Source organism: Atta colombica, unplaced genomic scaffold (genome assembly GCF_001594045.1).
Source record: "Atta colombica isolate Treedump-2 unplaced genomic scaffold, Acol1.0 scaffold1, whole genome shotgun sequence".
In the NCBI taxonomy this organism is placed as follows: Eukaryota; Metazoa; Arthropoda; class Insecta; order Hymenoptera; family Formicidae; genus Atta; species Atta colombica.
The window spans coordinates 2,226,766-2,247,445 of record NW_017259183.1 but is presented as its reverse complement, the minus strand read 5'-3'; the positions used below and the strand labels follow the sequence as shown (position 1 = coordinate 2,247,445).

The window sequence follows — 20,680 nt, the reverse complement described above, 5'->3', positions numbered from 1 at the left end:
CTGTATTTATAATTATATATAAAATTATACAAGGTATATCAATTAAATTTGGAAACGGCCACGGAAGACGTCAAATAGAATGCTATTAGATCCTTTTAGATTATTTAGATTAATTTGAGAGAACATTTCATCAAATAAATTACACATCATGCACACCACACATTCACACCCACACACAACACACACGCGCGCACACACGTGCATGCGCACGCACATAAAAAAGATATAAATCTGATCAAATATCGGCATAGTGATGCGAATTCCGAGTCTTGCAAGTTATTAGCATAAAAAGAGCATAGATGGACACACATGCATGCGCAAATATACACGAATATAAACTCATCGTTGTATATGTATCTTCTTATGCCCCCTTTATGCTAGTAATCGTGCTGCAAGCGGCCCAGAATTCACATCACTGTCTCCGTGTGATTAATTTTGGGTAATGCTAATGCCAGCGATACTTTAACATTCAAACCTCATAATGCGAAAAATATTTAACGAAAAAATATTTTATTGTAGTGTTTTGAAAAGCTTCCGAATATGTACTTTTGTATATACATTATTTACGATGCTTTTAAATTTATTGGAAAATAAATTTATTATTTTTTATGTATGGAATAGTGAACCAAATAATTTTCAAATTATTATTGCTAATCTTCTTTTGTCTATAGATTTGTTACTAATTAAGCATTTTAATCGTTCAGATGTGTAAAATATAAAATTAATCGTGTAGTCATTCTCTCAGATAGTCAATAAAATATTGACAATAAATTTCAAATTTTTTCTGGAGCGTTGAAAATAAAATCGTGTTTTTGTAAATTGCAAGAATATGTAATAAAAAATATGGGGTTCCATTTAAAGAAATCTACGTATCCTTGATTTGAGTCCTTAGTGACGCCACCTCCTATTTCAGAGGTATGACATATCAAAAAAAAATTCCTTAGGGCTGTTTAGTTCATTTTAGATGCGACGTATTTTATCTTCGATAATCTTATAGACAAACGTATGCCTATGGGATTTATCACTGATCATAACTGACTTAATTATGCAGGCTTTAGAAAATGAGATGTTTGGCAGAGTTATAATTTACTTTTATTTAAGATACCTATGTTGATGATTTGGTCACGGCTGTTCCCAAATTATATTTCAGTGGACACAATTCTTAATTCATATCATCGCAGACTTCAATTCACTATTGAAATTGGTAAACAAAAAAATAAATCTAGACACGATGATTATTATTGAGTTAATGGGATAATTATTTTTGACTGATTTTATAAAAGTACATTTTCTGGTAGATATTTAAATTATCTTTCCCAACACTCATTATGTCAAAAAAAGAGGAATCGTGATAAACCTTGACAAAACATTTTTACTTTCGCATTCAATTCACCAGAAAAATTTGAAATTCATTATCAATATTTTATTGACCTAAGAGACGATTAATTTTATATTTTACACATCTGAACGATTAAAATGCTTGATTAATAATATAAAATTAGTAAATCTATAAAAAAAGACTAACAGTAACAATCCGAAAATTATTTGGTTCTGTCCCATAAAACTGTCCCATAAAAAATATTTCCAATAAATTTAAAGGCATCGTAAATAATGTATACACAAAAATATCTTTTTTCAATCTTAATAAGTTAGATAAAATTTTAGGGTGCATAAAGAATTATTTCTTGACTCCTCAAAAAGAAATGTTCACCAAATAAATAGTAATGGTTGTGATGTGTCTTACGTGGGTCAAACGGGTAGAAAATTAAAAACCAGTATTTCAAAACATTTTAATCATATTAAAAGAAATACATCATTACATTCGGCTATAACAGAGCATAGAACGCATTGCAATCATGAATTCCGTTGGAATAAGATGAAAATTTTGGATGTGAAAAAGAAATTTTAATAAGCAACTCATATCTGAAATGTTACATTAAACAACAATATAATGGTCTTAACTTACAAACAGATACAAAAAATCTTGACTCTGCGTATTTTGTGGTCTTCAATATCGAAATATTTACATCTAATGTATGAACATGTTTATCTAAAGAGGGCCTAATCGAAAGGCCAAAACATGTAATATTTTCAATCGGTTATAGAATACAATAGTATTTATTATAATATACAATAGTATTGATTGTAACATACATACGCTACCAATTTTTTAACACTAAATTTAAATTTTAATTCTTACATACCCTATAACATATTTATTATTTATATGTTTAAACAAAAAATCTAACATCTCTGCGTGACTTTAGTTAAATTGACAATATTTATTCTCAGTCTCAAATTAGACATGAACGTGGTAGGACCATTGCTACAATCATTATATTCGTGTAAATGATTTTAAAGAAATTGTATTATACTCACAATAGTAACAATCATTTCCCTACACAAATACCATTGCGGTGGCTCGTGGTGAGTGTTTATTGTTAAAATTACGGTGTCTGTACTTTCATTTTATTATATTATGTGAGTGTTCACATTGTTTCAGTTTCTGATTTTAATAAATCAGGCAACTGTTGACGATTCACACAAACTATGGAAATGCGATTAGTTGCATTTTTATCCCAGTGAGAAATGATAATGAATCGAATCGGTATCGATTCGACATCGAAATCATCAAATTGACGTCGATTCGACATCGATTTCATTATCATTTCTCATTAGGATACTGTTAGCTTTATACTGAAGATGACTCAAAGATGAATCGAAAAGTCTAATTTTTTATATTTCAACTTTATGTGATAAACACGATATATAATTCGCACTATTAATGCGCTGATTCCCACAGCCCTTCTTTCACAGTTTTATTTAAAGTAAATTAATTTATTTTATTGTAAATTTTTAATTTTCAAGATTAGAAGTCAAATTGATTTCAATAATTCTATTTTTTTAATATCTTATTTCTTGATTATTTAAAATTGTCATATTACTATTTATAACGAAATAAGCGAAATACGCTTACATATATTAATTAATTGTGGCCTATAAAGGATAGCGATTCGTAGTCACGCGTTGATTTTTGTCGTCTTACTAAGAATTCCCGAGCCACAGCGGGAAATGAGCTTCCCTCGCACATAAGGTGATAAAGAAAGGAGTAACACGACAAAGAGTATGTCTTAATCATTTACACGCTGATTGATGAACTCGCGTTTGATTACGTGGCACATGAACAATGTAAGATGTTTACAATGTATAGGTATACGTGTTTCGAAAATAATGATAAATCTTTCATAGGGGCAAAATGAACTGAAAAGGAAAGTCCTCTATCATTTTGCAATTTTCGCAATAGAGATATAATTGCTAAAAATTGCTGAAAAAAATTTGTCTTCAATAATTTTTTACTCAAATACTATTAACTTTACAGAAAAACTGAAAAGACGAAAATTGTTTATTTTCTTCTCATAGAATTCTATAGATTTTTTCAGAATTTTTTATCAACTTTTTAGATTTTCTCATTTTTATCAACAAAAGAAAATACGATATTTAAAAATTCTTAGAGAAAAAAATAAATAATTTATGAGAAAAAAATAAATAATTTTTGTCTGTTGTAGTTTTTCTGTAAAGTTGATAGTAAAAAAATTAATAAAAAATTATTGAAGATCAATTTTAGCAATTAATATCTTGTTAACTATTATGAAAATTGTAAAATGGTAGAGAACTTTTCTTCTCAGTTTAGTCTATTCTACGAAAAATTTATCATTATTCTCCAAACATTCTCTGTATATAATCCGATGAACACGAGATAGATCTTCTTATTTCTCGAATTAGATTGAAAAAAAATTGAAATTTATCATACGGATTGTTAAAAACGAGAATTGTTTGATAACGTTTCCCACTATAATTTTTATCGTTCCTATCTCAATGCCATTAAATTTCACTTTATTTCAACACATGGCTCACCGCCATTCTTACCAAAAAAAAAAAAAAAGGAAATAAAATATTACGAATGTACATATAATCATTATAAAATGAAATAAAGAATGGTTGGCTCTTGAAAAGATCTAAACAAAGATATATACAATTATGATATAGATTTTACAGCCATTATCGTATTGGCAAACTCGTATTGGCCGTATATTTTCGATTTGTCTAGATTTATGCGATTATTTTCTCTTTAATCTAATCTATTTTTATGTTTTATATACTTGAGATAAATATTACTATATTAAAATAGATTATCTATATATTGCTAATCAAGTAATTGTTTTAAAAAAAGAGATTGTTTAGAATATCTAATAGTATCTTCATCTCGCATGTATAAAATAATTCGAATAATAAGAAGAGCTCACTTATCATCATCGGATTCAGATGCGGCCTGTTTCGCGATTAGGAAAATATAATGAAGTTTAATAAAAGAAATGAATATATAGTAGGTAGGGAGGACAAAACACGTATATACTGTAGAATATTAATTCAAAAAGATCTTAACACAGTGCGATTTCGTGCCAGTTGTGTTTGTAGAGACGCGACAACATCTGTCACTCTATTCTCTGTCAGTACGTCAGAAGATATTCTGAATATACGAGACCCAGCAATAAATCAATATCCCAAATATATATATTGTTAGGTCGCTTTTGTACAAGAAATATATTCGCGAGGATAGAAGGAAGAAGAAAAAAAAAGAAATTGCGACGCGAAAAATACAAGTGGCACAAAATTGTACGAAGCCTGTTGCAGACTCAGGAACAAAATAAGAGGAATATTATATTTCCTAATACTACATCGAGCCTGTAACAATGGGGCCATATTTTCACAAAGAACGAAAGTGCGTGTTCTCTCATATTTAATGAAAATAAAAGTAAATGAAAAATGAAATTCTAAATATCTGCATCGATTACATGGTGCAGAATACGGGTTGGGCCTAAAAGATAAAAAAAGAGGAAGTTTAGAGGACTCAACTTTTATTGCTCATAATATATATGTTTGTAATAAGAGTAATTTTCGTAATTGCATTTGTTCCAGTATCATCCCGCACCGGTCGGCATGGCGGGTATTTGTCAAACGGATTGAATATACAGGGTGTCTCATAACTACCACATTTCCTTTTAAGAACGTATCCTTGAGGTAATTTTGAGACAAAAATCCTAATACAAAATCCTAATACAAAAATGTCGAGGCTACAATAATTTTTGAATTACACACTATCTTTAATCAATTATAATTCAAATCAAGTATAATTCCTCGATGTAACTCCGATATTTTCGTCTTAGAATGTTCAAAAGAATCCAGAAATAATAATAGGGGTTATAAAAGTAAAATGGTTTTTGTATTACAAGTATTTAAAATTAGCTTATAATTCAAAAAATTATTAGTCTCGACATTTTTGACTAGGATTTTCGTTTCAAAATTACCTCAAGAATATCTTAAGAGGAAATGCAGTAGTTGTGAGACACCCTGTATAATACGACAACGAGAATTGTTTGATAATATTTCCCACCATAATTTCTGTTGTCTTCCTACCCCAATATCTCAATTAAATTCCAATTCGTTTCGTTACACGGTAGCTCGCTGCCATTCTTGCCAAAAAAAGAAAAGGAAACAATAAATATTATGAACGCGATAATTTATTATTAGCATGACACATGTAATCATAAATTATGAAGTAGTAAATCGCCATATTTGATACTTTGTACGTTTCGATATAATTTAGTACGAAAAAAAGACTTTAGAGCATACCAGTGCGCGATTATATGTACAAAGAGAAAATTTTAATTATAGATAGATAATTTTAATTACCTGGTGGATGTGAATTGTAAGTTTTATTAATCCTACAATGTATCATTTTGGAATCGAAATATAATAATTTTGTCGATAAATAACATAACGTATAATTTAATTAACATTTCTAAATTAAATTAAATTAATTAAGTTAATAATTTTAATTATATTTAGTTAGTGGCTCCAAAAATAAAAGTAAAATATCCATATGATCATCCGCGTTTGTTAATTCATATATTTATAAAGTAATAAGATAATTCGTAAACAATTGGAATGTGTGCAATTAACTTCGTTTAATAAATACACATTTCAATGTTCGCGAATTATATCTTATCACCTTATGACATATAATTTACACACTACTTATCACGAAGATTCATATTAGATATTTACCCATCAGTTTCGAAGTATACGAAAAAGTTTCTGCATCTTTCAGAATAAAATTATAAATATATTGCGTAAAATTGTGTAATTTTATTTGGACAGAGATGAATATAATCAACAAGTATCATCACTTATTGATTTATTACTTATTACTTATTGATTTTCGCGATCGTATGAAACTGATGCGAAACATTAAATACAACCGTTATTGTTATTATGACAATGAAATGAATTTTAAATATTTTAGCTCGAATTTTTTTTCCTTTGTTTATTCAACAGTGCTCGAGTCATGAGCATGCGTATAATAAGGATGACAATTACATTTTATTAAAATAAATGCAGTAACAGTTAAATGCAAATTACATCTCTCTCTGGTAGTATATACCCGTAAACATATAAATAATCCTTACATACACGATATAAAATAATTTATTTTATAAGTGTGTCTCTAAGATTAAACTTATTTAATAAATTGCCGTTGTCTTTATTTAGATAATACATTTTCATAACATTATCAACAATTTAAATACGACATGACAATATCTTTACATCATCCAGAACTGAAGGACACTGCATACGAATTTATAAAATACAATGTATATAATTTAAAAGATATATGAGCTCCTTCTTAGAATATAAAAAAGTAGTACTAAATAATGTTCCATTTAAATCTAAGTTTTGTCGATTTTAAGAGCGAGACTGTATACTAGTATAGAACGTCTCTAGCGTTATCCCTGAAATTACTGCGATAACAATTTCGTTGCTCAAAAATGCACAGTAACACAATAACACAATCTTGTATTATATATTACATATTTACTGCCATAAGCAAGAATGGTACCCGTATCAAAGCCATTGTAATTGAATTTATCATGTGACCCAAAATCAATTTGTTATCACTGTGAATTAGTGACAATGTCTATGTCGTCAATCGATACAAATGCAAACTGCACGATAACATAACTTTACATTAATTTATATATATATATACAGCGTCACATATCGTATATGTACAGCTTCGCAAACGCAAATTTACCAAGGATTTAAGTGCAATTGCATCATACAAAGAAACGTATATTCAATTTGGATAAGAGTGCCATTCAATGAACCGATATCGTATTTTATATTTACAACATGACGATTAGTGTAATATTTATATGCTTTGAGTTGTATAAATGATTAACAGAGTGATTAACAATAATACTCCTAAATGCCTGCCGAGAAAACGCCTCCGACTCGATTGTAGCGTTACTGGATCATTCAGATAACCGTCGAGACACATCCTACTAAAACTTAACATGTAAACGATGAATTTTCTACGTAAGCGGATGTACATCTACGAAATTATGGAATAAATAAACTTAATTTTTGTATAAAAATTGCAGTACAATCTTTTTGCATTCTTTTAATCTTTTTTTCATTGCCTCAGTACACACAGCGTACTTTAATTGCTTTATTTGTTCCATCGCTAATTATGTACAAATATAGCTGAGTATTTGTTAAACATAATATACGCCACTAATATGATAAGTCAATCTTAAAAAAAAAATTCGCATGTATTCGATGTTTTGAACATCAGATAAAAAAATCTTTTTTTTCATTGTACAAATAAATTCATTTGAAAAAAATCTTGTATCTTCTGTCGTTCGTATAAATTCTGTAAAAATACTCCTTTTCAGAACTATTTTAGTATAACTTTATACTAATTCTCCACTAACTCGTCACTTATTTGCGTTTCAAATGATTTCATTTCCTTAGGATCTTTCATTGATATATCTATGCTATTTTTAGCTTCACGAATCCTTCTAATTTTCTTTTTAATTGCCATTGCACCTGTTCATATAATAATATAATTATTTAAATTACAGTTTTTTAATCCATACATGCAAACTTCAAATAAAAAGTAAGTAAGTATATAGAACTTACAAACTAATGTTTGCCACAATTCGACTTTCTTTGCTGTTTTGATATTACTTTTCCTCAAAGATTCTTTATGTTTTTTATGAATGCCAGCTAATTCAATGGCTTCCTGCGTCGGTGGTGGAAAGAGACAAATTTCGAGCCAATGTGTAGCTTTCGCATGTCCAATCAGTTTTATCCATACCTAATTGTATATTTTCATTAACATATAACATTTATATATATATATATATATACACATATACATATATATAATGTAAAAAAAAATAACATTGTAATATTTATTTAAATAATATATACAGATATAGAACTACAAGCCAAGCAAGATCTTCATGCTAAGTTATTGTAAAATAAATAGTTTATTATAACAAACGTTTCGATCCCTATTAGATCATTATCAATGTTAATCTTAATAGCAATATAAAAATCACACACACATTTGAAAAATAATCTTAAACAAGATACTCAACACAACTTAAAAAGAATAAAAGTTTCATCAATTGTGTAAGTACCCCTATCGTTTCAGATGATTATGAAAATTGCTCAATATCAAAACATGAAAATGCAACAATAGCCTTATTGGTATATGAACATGATAATGTGGATAACAAACGCTTGGTGGTCAACGGTTCTTGTAATATGACTCTTATAAAGCGTAGTCTCAAAAGCTTGGAATTACAATCAATACAATAAATCAATGTTTAGTCTAAAATCACAATTACAAATGACCTTATGAATAATAATTTAACAAACATAAAAATAAATGTAAGTATAAAAATAAATGTATTGTAAAATACAGAAATTTATAAAATTATAAAACACATATATTCGAAATTATGAAGAATTAGTTATAGAAATGACGTATAAATTTGTAAGTTTAATAATATAATAATAATATGATTATAAGATTACAAATAAAAAAAACAGGTTTCTTCTTCGATTATTTCAGATCATCGCATGAAATTTAATCATAATTTTGATTGGGAGGAAGTTAAAATATTAGATACTGAACTTATAATAAAAAATTAATATAAAAAATGATGCATATAAAAAGACAAGCACAAGGAATAAGCAGATATAGAATCCTTATCCGACATGTATCTACCTATACTCCAATCATTTTCCCCTTTTTAATACCTTCTTAGATATCCTCTCCTTTCATTCTTTCCCTATCACAGTTCCATTCACTTGTCTTAATTGTCATACAGTATCAGAGTTGAATTGTCTTTTAAAGAGATCTGAGTTCTGATTATAAAGACATCTCAATTTGCTGTTTATTTAATGTTGCTCTTAAATAGGTCACTAATTATCAGATACTTTTTATTTTATATTTTGACTATTTGATATGTAATTTTAATCGTTTTTCTAATTTTAATATTCTAATTTTAAACTTTATACTTTGCGATATACATTTTTATGTATATAATTTGTTTTTTTTAATTATAATTTTATAAATTTCTGTATATCATGTTACAAAAACTGTTGATGACCATCAAGCATTTGTTATTAATCCATTGTCATGTTCATGCAGCTAGTAAAGCTATTGCTGCGTTTTCATGTTTTGATATTGATTCTCACAACCATCTAAAACGATAGGGATATTTATATAATTGATGAAACTTTTGTATTCTTTTTAAGTTGTGTGTCTTCTTTTTAAGTTGAATGTCTTGTTTAAGATCATTTTTCAAATGAGTATGTAATTTTTATATTGTTATTAAGATTAACATTGATAATGATCCAATAGGAGTCGAAACGTTTGTTATGATAAATTTGTTTTTATAATATTTGTTTTTACAATAATGTAACATGAAGACCTTGCTTGATTCGTAGCCCTATTTTTATTATATAAATTTATAAATTATTTGAGTCTTAGTTCCTATGCTATTTTTATATACAGGATATTTGTTCTTACCGAATCTAAACATTCTATTGCAAACCAAAACCACAAGTCAGGTTCTGTCCTTGTATATTTAACTTCTTCTGACCAAAGCATAAATGTAGGCACATAATGTAAATATAAATATATCCTAAGGAAATCAACATATAATTTTTGTTATATAATAATTCAATAATAAATAAAAATATAATATTTACTAACCAAGTCAGGCAGTGTAACAGGAATAACAATTTAGAGATTGGTCTCCCAACAGTTTGAAAAATGCACATCAAGATCCGACAGACACTAACTATCACAATGTCAATAGTTTTATATATTAAAAAAGTACTTGTAACTGTACACCACCTATCGCTGTCCAAAATACATACATATTTATTTTATATTTTTTTATATATATATATATACACACACATTATAAAACATTAATACAAAAATGTCAATTTAATGTTGTAAATTAAAAATCAAGAAAGTTTAACAGTTTACATAAGGCGGTTTCCAACAAAGACACAGCATAACACCGTAAATCATTACATTCTTGTTATTTGTCAACATTGAATAAGGATGAAATAGTTCTATATTATACTACATCCTTGCTAAAAAGAATAAAAAACAGTTTTCTAGCGGAGACAAAATAGCGGAGACAAGAGAAGAAAATAAAGATTAAGCAAATAAAAATATACTGTATAAAATATAAAGGAATATATATAATAAAAATATAAAGGAAGGTGTGTCTACAATAAAAAAGTTCTAACTGAGAGGTTTACTTTTGTTGATATGAATTCAAGACAAAAGACGCAAAGAGCAAGTTTGCGCAACCCTTTATCCAAGCACTATGACACAGTATATCAATCCCTGCTTGATGAAAGTAAAAGCTCTTATGTAATGCAATCCCTAATTCCTGGTATGTCATTCCCTGTTCGTGGGATGCAAAGCTCAAAATTTGCATGGTCGATGATTTCATGTAACATATACTACCAAAACAGAATCCACAGTTCCATGCAGCTTCAATTATCCTGCTTCGCTGTACCAATGGAAAATGCAGACGCCTAAACAGGGACTATCCCCAATAAAAAAACAAAGCATATTTAGAACGAAGTATGTATATATATATATTTTTTTTTAATATATTAATATATTTTATTTATATATTTATATTATTTAGTATATACAAATAATATACAAAATTATGTATTTTTATATATATATATATATTTAGTCTGTCCAACACTGCTCACTAAATGTTTCCACCTCTCCATCATTTTGTTGAGTACAAACAAAATTTCCTGGAATGAAACTTTCTTGGATAGAAAAAAATAAACATTAAAACTCTGTCCAGTGACTCACATTTAACTTAGCAAAGTGTTGAACAGACTTGTTGTTTTAGAAGAAATATGCACAACAATCAAAGTTATATCAACGTTATTTTTAAATTAGACTCACGTTAAGACACTTTTCGTATACCAAATACAATATCGTCCAGAATAGGATAAGATATCCAACCAGCATATCGATGTCCCGTACCTTCGTGTCATTTGGGTAACGCGAACCGATTGCTTGTTTATTCCATAAATTCGGGAGAAAAGGCAAAAATTTGGTTGGATCGAGCAAAGAATACAAGCCGATGGCCCAGTTACTCGCAGCTTGTTCATACATATTCCTTATCTGATAGTGATAGTACGACAAAGGAATGACATTGTTCGCAATGTATAATTTAGAAATAACAGAATTGTAATGGTGCTCCGATAAGAAAACTTAAATTTATTTCTTAAACCCCCAGTTATCACGCACTTGTATTTGGTTATGCTTCTAACTAAATCAGCTGATAAATCTATTATTTGTGAATCTGATAGATATTCGCTAGAGGACGCGCGTAACGTGCACATGCTGTGCATGTGTATTCAGCCATTCCAAACTGACAATCAGAGAAAAATTTGAGAGAGGCCATGCCAGCCTTTTTTTTGACGAAATAACCCTCAAAAAGTTATCGTTTAAAAGTAACTTAGTTAAGTTAAAATTTAATGCATTTAAAAACTAAGTTAAATTAAAAGTTCTTAACTTTTTAACTTTTTTTTTAACTTTTTTAACTTTTAATGTTTTAACTAGTTACTACCCAACTCTGATAAAAAATAATTAAAGGGATAATTTTTATATTATTTGTTTCAGAAAAAAACAAGTTTGGAAAAATGTAAAAAAATTGCTCATAATAATGCATAATTTTATATATGATTATACATAAATAATTTTTTTACATTTCTTCAAACTTGATTTTTTCTAAAACAAATAGTGTAAAAATTACCTTTTTAATTATTTTTAATTATTTTCCACGTTATATTATTATCTCTATTATACTAAAAAGTAATAATATCATACGTATATTATTTTAAATGAGTCAATTATTATCAGACACGTCATCAGCTGATAACAAACTGTTCAGCATTCTATTTGCAAAAAGTATGCGTTGATATGCGCAATTAAATTATTTTTATGATACTGCGATGTACCGACTTCCTAATCTTTATGTTAATTTTATAACATGATATCAATTCAAAATTCATAGTTTTTACTTGCGCCAAGCAAAATGAGCTAGCTTTTATAAGACGCCACTATTTGTACCGCGCTAATTGTCGAAGTAATAAACTCAATCAGTAACTCACGTACATTTTATTATTTTTATTCGGACACGTGCGTATTCAAAATAAAATGTCCTATGAAAGCGTTCAAAGATGGATCGATGAGATGATGCCGAAGATCATCGAGAATCTTGAATTGGACATTCACAAAGCTCAGTACGAATTATTAGAATCTACTGGCAATTTTATGTCCAACATATATTGTATACGTTTAAAATTTGAGAATAAAACAAACAGACAGAAGGAGGAATTGTCTATGATACTGAAGAAACCTATGTTTTGTTTGTTTTAATCATAGCTCGCATTGATCTTCAATTTCATAACGAGATCCTGTTCTATCAAATGTACGCCCGGATAATTATGCAAAATGTTTTTATGTTGAAGAACGACCGCCTATCGACTCTATAATTGCTTTAGAAAATGTCAATGGACAAGGATATTATTCTTGTCCATATAAATATTATCCTCCAGTGGAATATACATTAGCGGCGATGCGTCAGCTAGGACGATTTCATGGTAAAGGATATGTCATGAAGGAAATGCAACGGGAAAAATTCTTCGATATTACGACGCAAATTCAAGAAGTGGTTAGGTTTACAAATACAACGGAGAATATTTACAAGTTTGCTTACAACATTAAGACATTACGAGTAGTAGAATATCTTCGCAGCCAGGATCATGATGCAATTTTTTGTGATAAGATGGAAGTCTTATTTTCAAACGTATGAAGAAGTGATGATGAAAACGGTACAGCCGGTTGAACCTCTAGCCACGTTATGTCACGGTGATTTCACATTGGATAATCTTCTTTTCAAGACAAAAAACGATAATGGATAACATCTTTCAATATTAATTGATTTCGCGCTTATTAGATACTCGACATTGATTTCTCCGCATATCTTCTCTTATATTGTTCAAATGAAATAAGAAAAGAAAAATTTTTCGATTTCATACAGGCTTACTATGACTCGCTTAAAGAATATCTGTTAAACACTGGCGTTCAAGATATTGAGAAATACTCGTATAATGCTTTGTTGAGTGATTTTAAGAGAGGTGCTCTCTTTGGTTTCGTTGTTATGTGTGTCTTTACATCGATCATACTGGGATATCTTAGTCCAGAAGTATTAATACAAGAAATATTAGATTTTGGCCCTTTAAAAAGCACGAAGAAACAAAGATATGTCGGAGAAGACAAAATATCCAAAATACTAGTTGATGCTTTGCTGTATCTAAAAGGTCTTGGCTGCCTGAAACATGTTTTATAGTCGCGCGAGATAATTCGAATGAATAAAATTTAATGTCTGTCGATTAATAACATAAAGCTCAATAATGAATAGATTTTAAGCTTTGATTTGTCAAAAGTGTAAAACTCATTCCCTGTACAGAGCTGCTAATTGATGTTGTTTCATATTTTTGACATAACATCAAATGTATTTTATATATCATTTGTGTAAAACTAAATATATTTGAAGGTATGTTCATGAACATCAAAATAAAGAGCGTTTCCTTAATATAAAATATAGAGTTTTACACACATTCATTAATTCAAAATGATATCGAGAATAGGAACATCAAAATAATCATTTTCTGTATCAATACTGTTATCTTTCAAATTAAAGATATGAATGAGACACATGAAGCTTCAATAGATTTCTCTCAGATCAATGTTTTGCTCGTTGTATTACAGTTTTACACCCAATATTACAGTTCAAAAACTACTTTAAAATCATTATTGATGTTCATAATATCTTTATATCAGTTGCACAAATTCTAGCATTAGCCAATCTCTAAAAAAATAATAATAAAAAAAAAATCTCTCTAGGTGAAAGTCGCTATAATTGATAATGGGCAATTACAATTCATTCTCGATATCTTTTGTTTCAGATCATAAGTTATATTGGGTCATTTAAAAAGTATTCGCGGTTTTTTGTTCAATTTTTGAATGAAATTTTTTTTATTGAAAATCAATTTTAATCAAATATATATTGGCCATTATTATCTATAACCTTTTGCCATTTTTCAGGTAATTTCATAATTCCATCCGTGTAGAACTTCTGTGATTTATCGGCGAAAAACTTTTTCAAGTGATTTTCGGCAGCTCTTTTATCGACCAATGTTTTTCCATCAAGAGAGTTCTGCAAAGATCGAAACAAATGGTAGTCAGACGGTATAAGATCTTGCTATGGTGGATGCATCAAAACTTCCTAAGCTCTCTCAATTTTTGGCGCCGTAAACTTCACAAATTTTTTTACATGTTTGTGCTGCGTTTTTGCCTTTTTTATAGTAAAAAAGGCATCACATAGCGTATTTCTTCAGAAATTTCACTCATTTTCAAACCAATATAACTTTTGACACAATTGATGAATTATTAAACTTTGTTTACAAAAAATGTAACCTAAAATGTCATTTTTCAGACGCGCGTTCGTTTGACACAATCAGTTTAGTGTTGCTCGATATATGACTATCAATACCATCTAATAATAAAAAACCGCGGATACTTTTTAAACGACCCAATATTTTAAATGAGTTAATTATTATCAGACACGTCATCAACTGATAACAAACTGCTCAATATTCTATTTGCAAAAAGTATGCGTTGATATGCGCAGTTAAACTATTTTTATGCTACTGCGATGCACCGACTTTCTAATCTTTATGTTAATTTTATAACATGATGCCAATTCAAAATTCATAGTTTTTACTTGCGCCAAGCAAAATTAGCTAGCTTTTATAAGAACCCACTATTTGTACCTAATTGTCGAAGTGATCGAAACTCAATCAGTAACTCACGTATATTTTATTATTTTTATTCGGACACGTGCGTATTCAAAATAAAATGTCCTATGAAAGCGTTCAAAGATGGATCGATGAGATGATGCCGAAGATCATCGAGAATCTTGAATTGGACATTCACAAAGCTCAGTACGAATTATTAGAATCTACTGGCAATTTTATGTCCAACATATATTGTATACGTTTAAAATTTGAGAATAAAACAAACAGACAGAAGGAGGAATTGTCTATGATACTGAAAAGACCTATGTTGGCTTTTAATCAGATAGCTCGCATTGATCTTCAATTTCGCAACGAGATCCTGTTCTATCAAATGTACGCCCAACCGGATAATTATGCAAAATGTTTTTATGTTGAAGAACGACCGCCTATCGACTCTATAATTGCTTTAGAAAATGTCAATGGACAAGGATATTATTCTTGTCCATATAAATATTATCCTCCAGTGGAATATACATTAGCGGCGATGCGCGAGCTGGGACGATTTCATGGTAAAGGATATGTCATGAAGGAAATGCAACGGGAAAAATTCTTCGATATTACGACGCAAATTCAAGAAGTTAGGTTTACAAACACAACGGAGAATATTTACAAGTTTGCTTGCAACATTAAGACATTACGAGTAGTAGAATATCTTCGCAGCCAGGATCATGATGCAATTTTTTGTGATAAGATGGAAGCCTTATTTTCAAACGCGTATGAAGAAGTGATGATAAAAACGATACAGCCGGTTGAACCTCTAGCCACATTATGTCACGGTGATTTCACATTGGATAATATTCTCTTCAAGACAAAAAACGATAATGGACAACATCTTTCAATATTAATTGATTTCGCGCTTATTAGATATTCGACACCTGTCATTGATCTCTCCACATATCTTCTCTTATGTTGTTCAAATGAAATAAGAAAAGAAAAATTTTTCGATTTCATACAGGCTTACTATGACTCGCTTAAAGAATATCTGTTAAACACTGGCGTTCAAGATATTGAGAAATACTCGTATAATGCTTTGTTGAGCGATTTTAAGAGAGGTGCTCTCTTTGGTTTCGTTGTTATGTGTGTCTTTACACCGATTATACTGGGATATCTTAGTCCAGAAGTATTAATACAAGAAATGTTAGATTTTGGCCCTTTAGAAGGCACGAAGAAACAAAGATATGTTGGAGGAGATAAAGTATCCAAAATACTAGTTGATGCTTTGCTGTATCTGAAAGATCTTGGCTGCCTGAAACATGTTTTATAATCGCGCGAGATAATTCGAATGAATAAAATTTAATGTCTGTCGATTAATAACATGAAGTTCAATAATGAATAGATTTTAAGCTTTGATTTGTCAAAAGTGTAAAACTCATTCCCTGTACAGAGCTGCTAATTGATGTTGTTTCATATTTTTGACATAACATCAAATATATTTTATATACCATTTGTGTAAAACTAAATATATTGAAAGTATGTTCATGAACATCAAAATAAAGAGCGTTTCCTTAATATAAAATATAGAGTTTTACATACATTCATTAATTCAAAATGATATCGAGAATAGGAACATCAAAATAATCATTTTCTGTATCAATACTGTTATCTTTCAAATTAAAGTTGAATGAGACACATGAAGCTTCAATAGATTTCTCTCAGATCAATGCTGTGCTCGTTGTATTAGTTTTACACCTCAATATTACAGTTCAAAAACTACTTTAAAATCATTATTGATGTCCATAATATCTTTGAGTGTTCATGATATCTTTATATCAGTTGCAAAAATTCTAGCATTAGCCAATCTCTAAAAAAATAATAATAAAAAATAATCTCTCTAGGTGAAAGTCGCTATAATTGATAATAGGCAATTACAACCATTCTCGATATCTTTTGTTTCAGATCATAAGCTATATCATGTGTGTAAGCTAAATCAATTCTATTACCAGTACCAAATATTCCATATAATTCAGTGCGTCTTTAAAACGAATCATGAATATATCTTGATAATAGTATATCTTATCTTATTAAAATAATATTTTAAAATTATTTATATAAGAATATATACATAACTAATAAAATTTTCTGTACTGTCAATTAATGCTTAGAAAAAAATATAATATATTTCATATATTATTATACATAATTATACAAAATTATACATAATTATATATGTAATTATATATGTAATTATATATGTAAAATTAACACATTTCACATATAATTATATACAAAGTATGCCCATATATATTACTTTTTTTCCGAGTTTATATATTATATTATTTCTATATATATTATACTATCTTATATTATACTATCTTATACATATAATGTTACTTATATATTTATATATAAATAAATGCATGGTTGGGAAGTAATAAGTATTTGTAATATATATTGTTAACGTTAAAATTACATTTTTTTAATCCTTTAAAATAAGAACTTATTTAAAATAAAAAGTTTGATTCTGGATTCTAAATTGTAATCTGTAATAAAATTGTACATATTTGACTAAATTTATTTCATTAACTAAAAAATTTATTGCATAATTGACGGCGATTAACAAAGTGACGAAGATCTTCAAAAATCTATCACAATCCGATCGATAAAAGTATATATATCCTTAGAAACGTAATTAAATGTCGTTTTTTATGTGTAATTAAAGTTTGGAGCATTCGTGGAACGAAAATTAAATAGACAGACAATTGTTGATCTTTCATAAGTATGTGTGACAAAAATTTCCTACGTTTATCTCTGCATTTTGTGCCAAAATCTACATGTGCGAGAGCAATGTCCAAGATCATTGACAATAGGAAAAAAATAGTTTGTTGACATATTCCGTATTCAGAAATGCTCTGAATAATTGAAAACTTCCGCGCGTTCTTTCATACATGATCGAAAATTTCTTATATTGGTCCCTGCATTTGAAACCAAAATCTACAAATGCGAGAATAACGAGAATTTACATTTTGTATGTATGAAAAAAAATTCTTCATGAGAATAACAAAAAAATATATTTTTGTCGGTTATTCTAATTTTTTACTCGTTTAATATAATTGACTTTGTATTGAAATTTATTATTCATATATGTATATTGATAAAGACTTTGTAGAAACATTTTTAACATTAAACATTACTTTTTTTTTTTTAAACATTACTTGCTGCGAACTGTTTTGCAAATGCACGTTATTAAGATATTAAAACATTAAAATTCATTAGAGATTTTCATTAGAAATAATTTGAAAATAGCAAACAACTGGACAAGTATATATAAACCAATCGTCATCAAATCGTATCTACAATAACTTGCGATAACTAACGCAAGATTAAAATTATTGCGCATGTGCCGGCATTCCTTGAGATAATTTTAATTATTTTCTTCTTAACAACGATAATTAGTAGATCATAGAAATGACTTGTGTATAATGTTCTTGTATTATATATATAATATTATTATTTCTAAAAAATTTGAGATTTTATAACATAATATATTAGTGCAGTCAATTCTCTTATTAATTCATTTAAAACAATTAATTTTTTACTTGCAATTAAAGATATACTGGATATCCAAGAAATATCTGGTATCCGGTACCCGGCTTTTTTATTATCCGGCCGGATATCATTAGCATCCAGCTATATATGTATATCTGGCTGAAATTTTATTGTGGCTAAAATTTTCGTCACTGAAGAATTCTTTTCAGCTGAATTTCTTGCAGTTATTCTTCCTCTTTTTCTTTGTATGTAGGCAAGATAAAGAAAATTATTATCGCTATTTTTTTCTTGCTTTCTCTTTTTTTTTTAAATAGAATGGAGAAATTGCATCGATATCCGAAAAATATCCGGTATTTGACTGGATATGAATGATTCTATCGAATATCCAACTGGATCTCGAATATATGATGTCACATATTCTTTTTGAATATCCGATATCCAGAGCAATCTTATAGATATTAATCTCTTTGAAAACTTTAAAAAAGATACAATGCTATTTAACGATCGTATTAAGAATGAAGTTACTTTTAATAGAGTTATCTTTACTTAAAAGTTCCGTTTCATGCATGATGCTCATGACGCATCATTTTATCCTTATTGTTTTTATTGAATATTAAAAAAGAATAAAATGTCATATCATGCGCATTATGCATGAAACAGAACGTATCCTATCTCTCATATAACAAGTAATTAATGATAAAAACGACAAATGTAAATCACGCGCGATTGTCAAGACGCACAGAAATAATTTATATAAGAGATTCAACAATATAATAAATATAAATGTAACATTTCGATTCACTTTTTGAGTCATCCTCAAATAATTACAAAAACTTTGCAGAGGTACGCATAACTGTCGAGTATTAGGAAAGAAATTGTCTTGCATAAAAAAATTTCACAAATATGGAAGCGTCCAATATAGCAGACATAATTTCCATAATTTATTCATGATGATAACTCAAAAATTATATATTTTTATTAATGTCACTTTTAAAGAAAACGATATGCATTATAATGTAAAATCACAATAAGTACATTATATAAAATCACTTATTATACAAGTAGATTTGTCTCTACTCGATTTTGTTCATAACTTAAAATTGAGAATATTTTGCTTAAAAATTCAAGTAATGACTCATCGATTGCAAGTATATTCCGTAAAAACAGAACGGTATAATATATAAAAAAAATTGCTTACGAAATGTAATGTATCTTATTATATTATTATCTTATTACATATATAATTTGATTTATATTATATTTTACTTTATAGTGTATTACATAATATCTATCGTGTTGTATTATGTATGTTGTATTAAATTATATGTTTCTAGCATATTTTCTTTGCATTATATTTCAAAATAAATTTTATGTGTAAAGTAATAAATAATGAAGAAATAAAAAATTTTTATGCAATTAAAAAGGACTGCAGATTTAAATCGGCGAAGATAGTGGAAAGCCTCTACTACAAGTAAGTCCGTTTTTATCGAATTAAACTTTATTTTAAATTCTTAAATTAAAAATATATAGTTCGCATAGGAAAATTTATCAAAGTTTTTATCGTAATTATATTATATCGGTCAAAACAGAACAGCCTAAAGTTAGAACGGCTTGTACATCTTTTTATAATGAATATCTAAACAATGGTATTAAATTTAGTTTCCTCTGTTGCATTTTTTTTCTATATGTTTTGCACTAAATACTTTTAAACAGTATTAAAATATTCTTGATGCTTTTTAATGTTTTTTTAAACTTAAACTATTTTAATTTTTAATTAATATTTTTATAATGCATTATAAAGCAATTATATTCTGTGGACATAACAATGAATAGAACCAAATCAGTGTACGTAATG

General features: G+C 28.2%; 2 protein-coding genes and 1 pseudogene across 2 annotated transcripts; 2 read left to right on the top strand and 1 right to left on the bottom strand.

Annotated features, from left to right (window-relative positions):
• Positions 1–7,759: 7,759 nt before the first annotated feature.
• LOC108692983 lies at positions 7,760–11,757 on the bottom strand. The gene is made up of 6 exons (XM_018201640.1): positions 11,375–11,757; positions 10,699–10,991; positions 10,136–10,285; positions 9,950–10,064; positions 8,044–8,221; positions 7,760–7,950 (listed from the first exon to the last, which is right to left on the bottom strand). The coding sequence occupies exons 1-6, from the start codon at positions 11,585–11,587 to the stop codon at positions 7,820–7,822; spliced, it is 1,080 nt and encodes a 359-aa protein (XP_018057129.1). The 5' UTR covers positions 11,588–11,757; the 3' UTR covers positions 7,760–7,819.
• An 850-nt stretch (positions 11,758–12,607) lies between these two features.
• LOC108694086 lies at positions 12,608–13,829 on the top strand (annotated as a pseudogene).
• A 1,540-nt stretch (positions 13,830–15,369) lies between these two features.
• LOC108693957 lies at positions 15,370–16,720 on the top strand. Its single transcript, XM_018203198.1, has one exon. It carries the CDS (start codon positions 15,401–15,403, stop codon positions 16,601–16,603), a length of 1,203 nt encoding a protein of 400 aa, XP_018058687.1. The 5' UTR covers positions 15,370–15,400; the 3' UTR covers positions 16,604–16,720.
• The last annotated feature ends 3,960 nt before the right edge of the window (positions 16,721–20,680 follow it).

Excerpts from the sequence above, each read along its gene's own strand:
- LOC108692983 (XM_018201640.1), bottom strand. The coding sequence starts at position 11,587 with ATGTATGAACAAGCTGCGAGTAACTGGGCCATCGGCTTGTATTCTTTG. Across the intron at positions 10,286-10,698 it reads TTGAATTCATATCAACAAAA|CGATAGGTGGTGTACAGTTA; the intron begins GTAAACCTCTCA and ends TATTTTGGACAG. Across the intron at positions 7,951-8,043 it reads ATTGTGGCAAACATTAGTTT|GTGCAATGGCAATTAAAAAG; the intron begins GTAAGTTCTATA and ends TTATATGAACAG.
- LOC108693957 (XM_018203198.1), top strand. The coding sequence starts at position 15,401 with ATGTCCTATGAAAGCGTTCAAAGATGGATCGATGAGATGATGCCGAAG.